At 50.4% G+C, this 13,737-nt stretch overlaps 1 protein-coding gene across 3 annotated transcripts in view; it reads right to left on the reverse strand.

The window, feature by feature from the left end:
• The window catches only part of UBE2F (ubiquitin conjugating enzyme E2 F (putative)), a 56,983-nt gene that overhangs the window by 37,211 nt on the left and 6,035 nt on the right, over positions 1 to 13,737 (reverse strand). For all 3 annotated transcript variants that reach the window (XR_005527759.1, XM_039228528.1, XM_039228529.1), the window contains exons 3-4: positions 5,775 to 5,804; positions 1,640 to 1,705 (exon numbers count right to left, since the gene is read on the reverse strand). Coding sequence is in view for 2 of the 3 variants with exons in the window: in XM_039228528.1 (XP_039084459.1) it covers positions 1,640 to 1,705; positions 5,775 to 5,804 (96 nt within the window). In the remaining variant the exon portion in view is untranslated. The remainder of the gene's footprint in view (positions 1 to 1,639; positions 1,706 to 5,774; positions 5,805 to 13,737) is intronic.

The raw sequence follows: 13,737 nt of genomic DNA on the forward strand, positions 1-13,737 counted from the left end.
GGGGGGGTGGGGGGGGGGAGGGTGGGCGGGGGTGAGGGAGAGGGCATGAGGGAGGGCACTTTGGGGATGAGCACTGAGTGTTATGTAGAAACTAATTTGACAATAAACTATTTGTAAAAAAAAAAAAAAAAAAAAGACAAAGAAAAAAAGAGAAACTCTTATTCAGAGGCTGGACCTGACCCAGACCCACTCATGTCAGATGGTAACAAGCCAGACAAAGTCAACAGAGGTCTCTGAGCGGCCGGGAGGGACCACAGAGGCCACGCCCCGGTGATGCCCAGAGCACCAGCCACTGGGAATGCCCGAGAGAGGCAGAGGGAAGAAAACGTCTTTACAACAAACACACGGTCCGAGACCACTGAGTACAGAGAACCCATCTTCATCCCCACAACAATTTCTGAAAATACTCTGCATCACTTAACAACGATGACAGTCACTGACATTCGGAATAGTGACCGTGAGTAAACAATCCTTGCTCAACACAGCACAGTGTGTAGTCTGCTTTATGAAGGCGGCCAGAGGGGGTTCTAATTGTCATCATTTCCTGAAGTCCTGAGCTTCGCTCTCTCTCGATGTAGGGCGTGTGGAGCCTGTGCCCAGGTACTGCCCCGGGTGCTTAGTGAGTGGAAACAGTACCAGAAGTTTACATACATGTCCAGCAATGTTCGTAGAGCCACCAAAGGGATTAAACAAAATTTTAAGTTGTCAAGCACATTCTGAAAATGAGATTTCTCCAGTTATTATAAAACATCTTCCACAGAAAATAACCCATCCTACCTGCAGGGAGATAATTGCCAGGTCTCATTTGTAGGGTCATTATCGCCTACTGAAATTCTGTATTCTCTTCCACTTTCTAATTGGCGAGTGACTCATTATTCTCAGTTTCTCACTCCCTTTCCATCCCCTAAATAAAATAACACCCTCCATTTCCACAACGCTCCCTTCCCCCGCCCAACGCACAGCAGCACCGGCTGGTCACAGCATGGCCCCGGCTGCCTGACGTGAACGCTGGCGGGCTGTGCAATGCTTAGAGCCGCACCGCAACAAGAAAACACACGAGTCCTCCTTCTTACTGCCCAGTCCGACTGAGGAGGAGTACATTACCATCTTGGAGCACCTGGAGTTTAGACTCTTATCAGCCCTCACACGGATAGCTGGTAATCTGCTCACTTCCCTGAGCCAGACCTGGGGCTGGAACGCTTTGCACACGCTATCTGTTTAATCCTCATAACTGCCCCATGAGATAGGCGCTACTTGCTGCTCACTTTCTAGCTGGGCAGGCTGGGGCAAAGAGGTGATTAAGCAACTGACCCACGGTCACACTGCCACGAAACAGCAGCGCCAATTAGGATTTCAAAGCTCACGGTCTTCACAGCACACCAGGAGCCTCTGTGGCCTGTACCCCGGCCGTCAGTCTGTACTTTGCTTCTGGAGTACACACGGAGTGCCCCAGATTCCCTGTATCCTGCTTTATTTGACTACAAAGCACGTATCTTCTCTTTGTGTGGCATCAAGCCATTACTGTCTTGACTTTCAAAAAGTTAGAGGACAAATCAAGCCAAATATTACAAACCTGGGCAGTTTTGAAACTTTGCTGTCTCAAAAATCACTGTAACACTAGAGTATGTAAGCACATTACCTGGGGTTACCGTTAGCTGAAAGCAGTGGAGCTTGTTTGGATCAGGAAAATGCACCTTACACGTACCTGCAAAAGAAACAGCACGTCAGGAAGGTCTGACAGCCAGCAGCAGCCCCTAGGCGGAGTCTAACCTTGAAACACACGTGGAATTTAAGGTGCTGGAGGAGGCTGTCGACCCCTCCTTGCTCTTGCTGTGACACCAGCTGTGCTAACACTGCAACCCAGTGGCTTTGCCCTGTGTCTGCCTCCTTACAGCCCTGCACTCCTTCATTCCAAAGTGAGATGGCTGCTTTCAACCTTCTAACGATCACTAACTCTGAGATCTTTCCATTAACTTTGAGAATAATGCTACTTTTCTGAAAAGAGAAAACCAGACCTCAAGATTAATAAATGTGGGTAAGGCTAACTAAACTGGTGAAACCAGGAAAACGCAGGCTTTATGGGCTGTTCGCCCACCACCACACTTATTCAGGCCCACCACGGTAAATCGAAACTTAAAAGGTGTCCATGAGGGACGCCTGGGTGGCTCAGTCAGTTAAGCATCAGACTTTGGCTCAAGTCATTATCTTGCAGTTCATGAGTTCAAGCCCCACATCAAGTTCTGTGCCGACTGCTCTGAGCCTGGAGTCTGCTTCGGATTCTGTGCCCCCCTCTCTGTCTCCACTCACGTTCTATCTGTCTCTCTCTCAAAAATAAATACACATTTAAAAAAAAAACAGTTAATAACAACAACAAAAAGGTGCCCATTAAATTAGCTAGCACCCAGAGTTTACCTGGCACTAAAACAACAACAACAACAAAAAACAGTTCTCACATCCCAGCTAGCTCTGCTCGGACGGCAGCGCCCTATGCCCACTGCACCACCCCGGAAGGGGTCTGGTGAACCAGGACAAGGAGCTCCCACCAGAAGAGGTAGTGGCTGGCAGTCAGATGGAAGCTGGCTACATCCTACATCTGCTTCCTTCAAACAAAGGGTAGAGAAGAACAGTAAGCACACAGGAATAAACACCCACTATATCGGGAAGGAACATAGGGAGAAATTGTCCATACTTGATAAACTCAGAAGATCCTACACTAAACTCCCTGGATCACCTACTGAGTGTATTTCTTACAAGTCCCACTGCAAACATTTGCCTGCTTTTATAATGGTATGAAATTCCATCGAAAATAGGATGATTTCAAACTTAGACTTGGAAGTGGCCCTTAGAGATCATCTAGTCCAAGGTCCTCAAGCATGACGCAAAGGTCCAGAGAGGTCTGGCAACCAGTCCGGAATCACACAGGTTATCAACAGAAGGTTTAGTTCCCAAATTAAAGACTAGTTCATGGCTCTTCCTTCTCCTTTCACCACACCTCATCCCATGACTTCAGAAACAGGCTGGTGCGATGCGTGAAAACCACACAAAACCGTTAGTAGGGGTTCTTCCTTCAGTCCCTGGGAAAATCACCACACAGTGAAAGGCAACTTAGTCTAGAAGAGCAAGAAGGGATCTTAGAGATTACACAGTCACACTCCTTATTTTATAAATAAGCTGGGAGCCTTGTAGTTCGAGACTTTTGCCCAAACCACATGTGTGAACTACACATGGAATAACGGGAATGTGTTTCATCCTTCCTAATCTTTCTTCTTAAAAGTTTTTAAATGTTTATTCATTTTTGAGGGAGGGAGGGAGAGAGAGAGAGAGAGAGAGAGAGAGACATAGTGTGAGACAGGGAGCGGCAGATTGAGAGGCAGACAAAGAATCTGAAGCAGCTCCAGGCTCTGAGTTGTTGGCACAGAGCCTGATGCGAGGCTCGAACCCACGAACCGTGAGATCATGACTTGAGCTGAAGTCGGACGTTTAACCGACTGAGCTACCCATGCTCCCCATTCTTCCTAATCTTAACTTGAAATGATAAATGCTATCTTTCCAGTGAGATATATGTAACAAAAACATACGACAAGGGCTTTGAAAACGTTCACTCATCAGCTGAAGTTGGCATCATTCGTTTTTAATACTTAGCATTCTCATTCGTTTTAATAAAGGTATATATGTAGAAATCCATCCTTCTAGAACAAACTGGCCCACCATTAATAAGTTACCAAGGTAGATTAAAAAAACAATAAAACTACTAAAAAGAACCAAACATTTTAAAACTCAAAAAAGCCTAACTACCACCACAAAAAGTGAAAAGTCTGGTTTGTTTTAGTTAATGCAAGGGCTGTATGAAAACTGCCACTCTGGCCTTTCCTCTGCCTGCTGGCACGGGCTGGCACAACCATCCTTCTGTCTATCTGAGAGGGATTTTGTGCTTCTTGCCTGCCTGGAGCTCCAAACTGGTTCTCGAGGAGTACGGAAGCATCACTCCCATGTGGCAGGGTCTTTTCTTTTCCTTCATTAGCACTTTAGAGAGATGCTAAGGATTCTTTGGTGGATCTTTGTTTCCTCTGTGATGAGTTGTGTGCTTTTGGAAAGCATGGCTTACTTGTATCAACTAACTTAACCCGACTCTGACAGGGCAGAGGGTAGGGAGAAAGTGCGAAAAGGGGCAGAGAACATGTAGTTTGTTTTTTGTTTTTATCTGAACCTGGGCCATCAAGGCTAGCAAGCTACCTTTTTCAAACCTAAGGTAATAATTAAAATCCTGGCTTGAAACCCGACTACACAGTTTGTTTTCATACCTTTTTTTTTCTTAAAGTAAGCTCCACGCCCAACATGGGGTTTGAACACAGGACCCTGAGCTCAAGAGTCACATGCTCTACTGACAAACCAGTTTGTTTTTAAACCAAGAGCTTAGATAAAGCTAAAGCTATCCTCTTCTATGGGCTAAAGCCCAGCAATCTCCGTCAGTCTTATTTAAGGACAAAATGAACCACGTGTCTTTGATGCAACATATGCATGTGTACATACATAAGCCCTTTAAGAGAATCCCAAGACACTTCCTTCCAGTTCTCACTAGAAGAAAACTTTAAGGTCAAGCAATTCAGGTATTTTTAAGACTTTTTTGACTGAGACCCACACTAAGAAGACTATTTTATATTACAAGCCACCACACCCATATGTAAATACCATACATTAAAAATAAGTTTTCAAGAAACTGTGTGTACTTACCCTTACAAATGATTCTGTGGCCACTTAAGGGCACACCCACTACCATACTTCTACCTTTAGATGGCGGCGGGAGCAGACCCTCTCTGACCTGTGTCAGGTGGGCCAGACACCCAGTTCTCTAGAACTTGGAGACTGACCAGGAGGCAGACCAGGACACCGACGTATAAAGTATTTCACCTACACTGACAAACATCCTCAACCCCTGAACTGTTTTTAACCAAGTATGATGACAAAAAGTCCTAATTAAAAAACGAAAGTAAAATAGTCAAAGCTTTCAGGCTTTAGTGGTCTTATAAAAATTAGTTAAGTTTGGGAAGGACAGGAAAAAAACCCACATTATTGACACATCACACAAATGAGCTGCCTGGTGAGTGGGCCTGCTCACAGGTGAGGACCACACTGTCGGTCCTTGTGCCCAGGCCGGAAGGACTGAGCACGGTGAGGACAGCTGGTGACATCAGGGCAGTGTGGCCATCCCAGCTCATCACGAAGATAAATTACAAGTAAGCACTTTGTAGACTAAAAAGGTGGGACTGTCACTCACAAAAATAAGACTGTCACTGATTTGTATCTTTTCACTTAAAGAGGACGTGGGACAGAGATGCCTGGGTAGCTCAATCAGTTGAACATTAATTCTTGATTTCGGCTCAGGTCATGCATGGTCTCATGGTTTGTGAGATGGAGCCCCGTGTCTGTCTGTCTCTCTCTCTCTCCCTTTCTCTCCCCCTCCTTAGCTCATGCACGTGCGGTCTCTAAAAAAGATGACGTGGGTCAGAACGCTGTGGAAGAGATGCAAAACTGAACCAGTCACCTGCCATAGGAAGGAGAGAGGAGGCACCACTGTGCTACCTTCAGAAGGACGGTAAGTACCTCATTCTTAACCAGAGCCTGGAAAAATCCTACCTGTTTGCACAAAATTATAACTTACTCCTAACACACATGAAAACCAGGCTTTGGGCCATGCAAGGTCATTACAACATAAAAAGCTTCTCTGTGCAGTTACCCTGCAGCACTTACGGTCTGAGTGTGGACGCTATACTTACAGGGTAAATTAGCTTCAAGCTCGGCAACCTCTGTGGAAACAAAGAGACCATCGTTAATACCCATCAACTCTGCACATAAAATCCCTATTCTAAACTGGCAACTTCTTCCAGGGTGCTGTGTAACAAAACGGACTGAGTAACGGAAATCTACACTTGGTCTACTGTTAAGACTACAAGCCGTGGAACCACTTTCAAATACACAAAGGGCCTTGCGGGATGCCGCCAGATACGGTCACGGGCCCTTGAAAACATACTTGGTATGAATGAAAATAATTTAAAATTCACACAGAAATCCCCCATAGGTAAATGGTCACTAAAGTGGTTTTGAAAGTCTTGTTCCCCACACAGCGGAGCTACTGCCCTTGGGATGTGATTTATATACGCACCTTGTGTCTCTTCGGGCTCCTTCAGACCTGTCTTCCCAGGCGGGCTTGGCCCGTGTGTGCTGGACCTTCCCCCTGGAAGCTCTGCCTCCTGCCAGGGCCCCACGACTGGGCTCCCGGCCCACCATCTGTTAACATCTGCGACTGCCCAGAGAGCGGGGCTCAGAGCTGCAGTCCTGCCCCATCTGTCAGCCACTCACTCAGCAGTTAAGCCCAGCGCCCCTCTGTCAGGACAAAGCCGCAGATCCCCCACTGCTACTACTAAGAGCGCTCTGAGGACACCCAGAAATATGTAGGCAGGCAAGGCATCGGTGCCTCAGACATAGCAGAACCTGCTCTGGGGTCCTGGGAGCACAGAGATCCCCACCCGCTGTAGAGAACAGAGGTAGGAGGTCTATGTGCCAAGCTTTAAAGAATACGTAGAATTAAGTCCAGGAGAAGAGGGAGAGAAAAGTTATGCCAAGAAGGTAAGTTAGTGATGTGCAAGAGCACAGATAAGTACAGGCAGCAGAAGGCACGCAGCGCACCCAGAGCAATGGGTACAAAACGACAGAGCGAGGAGAAATGAGGAGGGCCCCGCGTCAGAGTTCTAGACTTAAATCTGCAGAGGGTCATTTCTGCACAAAAGTTTCCAAACTTTCCGCAAGAGGACAACTTTAGAAAGAGCAAAGAGGAGGTCCAGTGACCTATGACACAAGGTGGCCAGGGCCTAGCAGAGAGACAGTCGATAGACTGAGGGCACAGAGGACGCAAGGGTCTGCCAGCTGTGTGGGGCTGGGGGATCCCAGATGGCACCGAGGGCTGAGGGGGGAGGAAGCTGAAATCTGGGTGCACAGCCAGGGCCAAGGAGACCACCTGGACGTCATGAGACTGACCAGGAAGGCTGGCAGGAAGAACGAAGCTCAGCAGAGAGCAAAGTCACCGTGACAAACAGGCGGAAAAGTAGGAGACACGTGGGGAACGTAAGTGATTCAAGAAAGAGACTGATCGCAGGGAAATGAGGCACCAGATCTGGATGTGGATCAGACCCTGTTGAGGGCATTCGAAACAGCAGGAAGCCAGGTGGCAAGATGGAAACCAGATTCCAAAAAACTAAGAAGTAAATGGGGGGTCAAAATACAGAAGCAGTGGGTAGGGGATTCCTTCATGTGAAGTGCGGAAGGGTGGGCAGCGCGAGGGACAGCCGATGCCATGAGGCTGGGAAGCTGAACACCGAGCACATCAGTGGGAAGATGGGCCGATCTCCATTCTGAGGCCGGACGCTGGAGATTCACGGGCTGTTAATATCCACTATTTGAGAAGCCGTGATCATGGGGCGTCTGGGTGGCTCAGTCAGTGAAGTGTCCGACTTTGGCTCAGGTCATGATCTCGCGGTTCATGGGTTTGAGCCCCGCATTGGGCTCTGTGCTGACAGCTTGGAGTCTAGAGCCTGCTTCAGATTCTGTATCTCACTCTCTCTCTCTCTCTCAGAAATAAATAAAACGGGGCGCCTGGGTGGCTTAGTCGGTTAAGCGTCCGACTTTCGCTTAGGTCATGATCTCGCGGTTCATGGGTTCGGACCCCGCATCGGGCTCTGTGCTGACTGCCAGCTCAGAGCCTGGAGCCAATTTCAGAGTCTGTATCTCCCTCTCTCTCTGACCCTCCCCTGCTCACGCTGTCTCTCTCTCTCTCCTAGAAATAAATAAAAAATATTTAAAAATAAATAAATAAAACATTTTAAAAAATTAAAAAAAAAAAAAAAGAGAGAGAATCCGGGGACAGCTGGCCCACTAAATGTGTCTGCTCTGGACACAGGATCTGCAACGGGCATTCAGAAAAGCACAGTGGGGCAGAGGAGAGCAGAGCTAGGGAGTGAAAGGTGCTCCCGTCGGTCTCCAGTGTTCTGCCCATGTCCTAGCCGGGGAGAGTGCTCTCACTCCTGAGACAAGGGGCAAATGTCTTCCATGGAGCTGGGCATGGAGACAGGAGCGCCAGTTAATTATCCTCTTGCTGTCATGAGAAAAGGAACAAATTGTGTTGTGAAGTGCATTTACACCCTATGAATGTTCACTATCGTTTTCTTCTAATGACCAGTGAACTTGGGTTTCGTCTTTCTGAATGGCCCGTTCTCACTGTCCTGGGGACAGGGCACTCGCTAGAGAAAACTGCAAGAGGCAAAGGCAGGCTGAGGCCACAGTGCTACCTGCTCCGAGGACAGCAATACCAGGTCCTCTGAGGCCCCCCCAGAGCCACACTCTTCTCTGGCAGCTCACACAGGACATTTGTTTTACCAAAAAAGCATACAATTTAACAAACGAGCCATTCATATTAATCACTTTAAAATAAATGTTACCTGGGGGCACCTGGGTGGCTCAGTCAATTAAGGGTGTTAAGCATCCAACTCCTGGATTTCAGCTCAGGTCATTATCTTACTGTTTGTGAGATCGAGCTCCTGTTTGGGAGCGTGGAGCCTGCTCAGGGTTTCTCTCTCTCTCTCTCTCTCTCTCTCTCTCTCTCTCTCTCTCTCTCTCTCCCTCTCTCCCCTCCCGCCCCCCCGCCACTGCTCTCCTGCTCACACATAGCTTATTGGTAAGAACTTACAAGAAACTGTCCTTGAGGGCCCTTGTTTTGAGAGACTGACGCCAGACCTGGCTTTCCCCGGCAAGCCTGCCCCGTCCAGGTGTGAAACTCTGGCAGTCCAGTGTGCCCAGAGAATCTGGGGGGGCGGGGGCCACACAACAGAAGCAAAATGTCTAAGAAGGCCAGCTGGTGCCAAGGGTTGGGGAGGGGCAGGGTCAGGACACAGGAGGACAGCAAGGCACTGACTAGGAGCATAGTGGTGACCGAGTCACAGAGGCAGACCCCTGCCCCACCGAGATGGGGCCAGAGGCCTGTGTCCACAGGACACTTCACTGTAGGGCAGGGATCCCCTGGCCTGGTTGCACAGCAGCCACCTGGGGAGTTTTCTGCTCTTTTCCCCACATATCAAACAGCCGCTTTGCTGAGGCACAATTTGCAAGAAAACAAACCTATTCTAAGTGTGTGATTCAATCATTTCTAGTCAAAACCTGGAGTTGTGCATTTGTCGCCACAACTAGAACCCGCTGGGCTCTTACGGCTCCTAGCCCCATGCAGACCCGTTACACAGCGGGTTCTACGTGGGGCCCAGGCCTCTGAAGGTTTTACTCTCCCCAGGTACGCGACACCGCCACAGGCCACTTGACCATGCTCAAATATTTGCACACATATTTACATAGACCGACTTGATAACTTCACGCTGTAGTCTAGAATTTCAGCTCCAAAGATGAGTGCTGTGCTTGCATTTCCAGGCTCAGTGTCACTCAGTCTAGGAAAGCGGACAAGGGCTGGGAGAGCCCCACCACAGTCAGGGCCGCTGCAGGGTTTTGGTCCAAGAGTAGGCAGGGAGCACCATCTTGGGAGCAAAACAATTTCAATAAAGATGCTCAGCATTTTCGCTCAGCCTAGTGCGGAGGATAAGATAAGCCACACGCTCCCATGGAGCTGCCCCAAAGGACACAGTTCCTCTACACTTCAAATGATGACAAGTAAGAATGTATTAACGTCAGTAGTTATGCCTTAAAATCTACATACATGAAGCCTATGGCCAAAGAAACCAGAGAATTGCTTTACAAGCTTGAGAAGCCTCTTAGCAAAGCAACAGCCCCTCCCTCATGACCTCACTGCCTGCAGGACACTACTGCTCACTGTAAAATAGCGAGAAATTCAGATATTTTTAATCTGCTAAAGTCTCGCCTGCTCCAAGACGCTAGCACCTCTACCCCACCGGCCTTGCCTTTCATCTTGCACAATTCCAGGGCTGCACAACTTCCCTCTTAAACTTAAGACTCTTCCTTTCTAACTAAAAAGCAAACCACAGGCCCACTTGAAGGATGACTGGGCTGAAATTTTCAGATTACAAATCCACCTGATGACCACAGTGGCCCTCACATGGCACATACCCCTTTCTGCCAGGCTGTTCAGAGTACAGTGCTCTTGTTGTTTCCATGCTGCCGGCCACTCAGGTCTGTGCATTCTTCCCGGCAGGGGCCGTGCAGTGTGACCCAGCCCTGCAACCCCACTACTTGGTCCTGGGCTCGGCACACACACAGGTCACTCAGGAAATGCTTAACAAATAAGCACCCTGGCCAGCAGCCGGCAGTGCTCCTGTGTGACTGTCCTGAGATGAGAGGAGCCCTTGTCCTCATACAGTTAGGGACCAACATGCTCCTAAGGTGCTGGGAAAGTGTGTCCCCCCAAGTTCCTATGTTGAAGCCCTAACCCTGTCCCCACATGTGATGTCATTAGGAGGTGGGGGCTTTGGGAGGTGATGAGAACTAGATGGTGTCATGAGGGTGGGGCCTTCACGATGGCATTAGTGCCCTCATAAGAAGAGACACCAGGCGCTTGGCGAGTGCCAAAGATTTCTTTGGCTAGAACTTTCTCTTAGCTTCCCGCCTATCTTTATGTGTTGAGCACCCTTCTGTACTCTCAGCACCCACGCACCGTGCCCTTGTCTGGGAGACACTTGAACTAAGGGCATCGGCTCCTCCAGAGACAGCACTGCTCGAACCCAGGCCTGAGGACCCCATGGAGCCTCACCTCAGCCCCTCCGCTCAGTCCAGGGCCCTCTAGCAGCACACTGCAGAGAGCGGGCACAGAGCACCCACGGTCCCCTTCACACTCAGAGCAAGCAAGGCTGTCACCCTGAAAACCAGCACAGCTGCTGTAGCAGAGACTGGTATCAGTGGGAATGGAGCCCAAGGCCTCATACCACCCCCACTTTCAACAGGAGTGGAGAAGGTCAACTTGAAACCTCGTCTGTCTTCCACAACCCTCCCCGCCCAACTGGGCTACTGGGCACACCCAAGGGGGCCACCAAGTTTCCTGGGCAGCTCCAATGGTATTTACCCTTTCAACAAAGCATTTTTTAAAGGTTAGCCTTGGGGCCAGCTGCCTTAGCTCCATGTTGGCAGGACTCCGCCTTCTGGGCCACTGCTCCAGTTTTCAAAATACATACAGCAGTGACGTGCCTGGGTGGGTCAGTTGGTTAAGCATCTGACTTCGGCTCAGGTAATGATCTCCATGGTCTGGGGGTTCGAGCCTTGCACTGAGAACTCAGAGCCTGGGGCTGCTTCAGATTCTGTGTCTCCCTCTCTCTCTGCCCCTTCTTTTCCCTCCCCTCTCAAAAATACACATCAAATAAAAATAAACATCAAATACATACTGTAGTGCTAAGTACTCCGAGTACTTTGTAAACATGGCGAGCCAAACCTCGAGCCCGCCCCCAGAGTCCCAAGCAGGGCCTGGCATGGAGAAAGAGAACAATAAATGGTTCTCCTTCCCCCCACTCTTCAGGAACTGCACCGGACAGGCCCCTCCTATCTATCCCATCCCATGACCAAACTGCTTAGGTGGACACAGCTCACCTGCGGCCCCATGTGGCACCCCGAGGAGGTACCTGCACCCTAGCCCCTGGGGAGCACATGGAGGTGGGCAGCTAGGCCTCTCTGCTCCAGGCCTGGAGCATGGAGAGCCACCCACCACAGCCCCAGGCCACCAGAAACCACCTGGGGTGCAGGGGCTGATGTGGATAAAGGTGCACACAGGTTCATTCTCTCTCGTTCCCCTAATTCCAGAGCTGACCCTGACCTCAGCTCAGTCCAAGTCCCCACATCTGACAAGGACTGGCAGAGGTGAAGGTTCCTGCTGGCTCCTTCCTGGAGCCTTCTGGGGTCTTGCAGGTCACTAACAGTAGGCTGGCACACGGCTGGACTAAAATGTTTGTTGAGTGAAGAAATGAAAGAACACAAAGACACATATGACCCTACTGTACAAAAGGTGCCAAGCTTCTGCTAGTAAGACTCTACTAGGCTTTTCTGGGTGGTGGGGAGCACATCAGACTTAAAACCTGATGGGCACAGTGGCCCCACAAAGGTCCACCAGGAACTTAGTGCCACCTGCCTTGTGGCTAAAAACACTGGTAAAGGCTCCCAAGTTAGGCCCAGACCTGCACAGATCTGACACTCTCTCCACAGTGTCCCCAGGTCCTAGGATTCATGGCAGACAACAGCTCCCGGGCTCAGCCCAGAAATACTCAATTGTTCTGCACCCTCCAGGGGCCACTGCTGCTGCTGTTACAGGCGTCACCCCAGTTCCGGCCTGGGGGACGTCCCTGACAGTTACCCACGGGGTGCAGATAAAAAGGTGGTGTAACCAAGGTGCCAGCACAGGAGAAGCACCCCCCCCAGCCCACCGGCCAGCTGCTCCCAGGCAGGCTTTGGTGTTTCCAGGGAGATGGACTCCAGCCTTCCAGAGGCAAGAAAAGGAACAGGAGTTACAGCTGTGCAGCCACGACTGGCCTGCCGACCTCTGCTCTGTCCGTCCGTCAGCTCAACCCCACAGCCGTCTGCATCAAGCCAGATCCCAACCTCAGGGCGACAGGATAAACCGCCGCTCCCCTCCCCCAACACATGGCTGTCAGCAGACGGCCTTCAGCTCTCAGTCCCTCCAGGAACTGTACGGGCTGCACAGACCCCCTGACCCCAGGCCACCCTCCTCTCAGGACAGCCCCCTGGGACAACTGATCAACACGAGCAGGAAGACCTGACCATCTTGTCTGATGGGGTACAGCTCCGAACTACACCTGCCGAAGCAGAGGCTGATTGCTCGGTTTCTTACTCTGCGTAAGCCCACGTCCTTCCTCTCCCTCCGCAGGTGTCAGTCCTGGGGGTACCCGTTCCTAACTCTCCTGCTGACAGATTCCGCACTCCCAGGAATCCAGCCGGTGGCATTGAATCTCAGTACACTTTTGTGCAACCTAATGATCCTCATAAGTAACATTCTCACATGAGCCGAGTCACAGCCCAGGATGACAGTCCTGACTACAGCAATCTTTTTGAACTCACACCCGACTTCTCTCAAAGTCTCCAAACAGGCATCCCCTACAAGAGGCTTCACCATAATCATCCCAAGTGCCCCCAAATGCTACGAACTCCTGGACTCCACACACCACTTCCACTGTCAGAAAGCCCCAGAATGAAGACCTCGGCCACATCCAGTCAAGCAGAGGACCGCTGTAGGTGTGGACCAGGCGACCATGGACCATCAGGGCATCCTTTATTACGCACTGGTTTTTCACAGCCCCCAATGTCAGGTCAGGCCCCACCCTGCTCTCTACCTAGCCTCCATCACAAGCTCAAACTGCTCTCCACTCAGCCAGCTCAGCCTGGTCCAATGGCCCCTGGGGCAGAAGGAGGGAGCAGGCCACATGAGGGGTGTGTTACTGAGCCCCGCTACCACAACCAGCCCAGAAACCCGATCGTCACCGGCGCCCCGGGAGGACGGGAACAGGTGGCCTCATGAGGTGGTTCTGCATCTCTCTGATGAGTCTCCCAAGATCAAGGACCTTAACAGGGCCCTGTAAACCCAGTCAAAGACACTGGGAGCCAGAGCAGAGTCTAGCTTTGTGAGCCTCAGTGGGCCCCCGACCCCGGGCCGCATCGGGCCCCAGAGCCATCTGAGAGCTCGTAGGTGAGTCCCTGAGCAGGGTGGACAGGGCGCAGGAGTCCTTGTACTGCCCG

This window comes from Hyaena hyaena, unplaced genomic scaffold (assembly GCF_003009895.1).
Source record: "Hyaena hyaena isolate Hyena2069 unplaced genomic scaffold, ASM300989v1 scaffold_31, whole genome shotgun sequence".
NCBI lineage: Eukaryota > Metazoa > Chordata > Mammalia > Carnivora > Hyaenidae > Hyaena > Hyaena hyaena.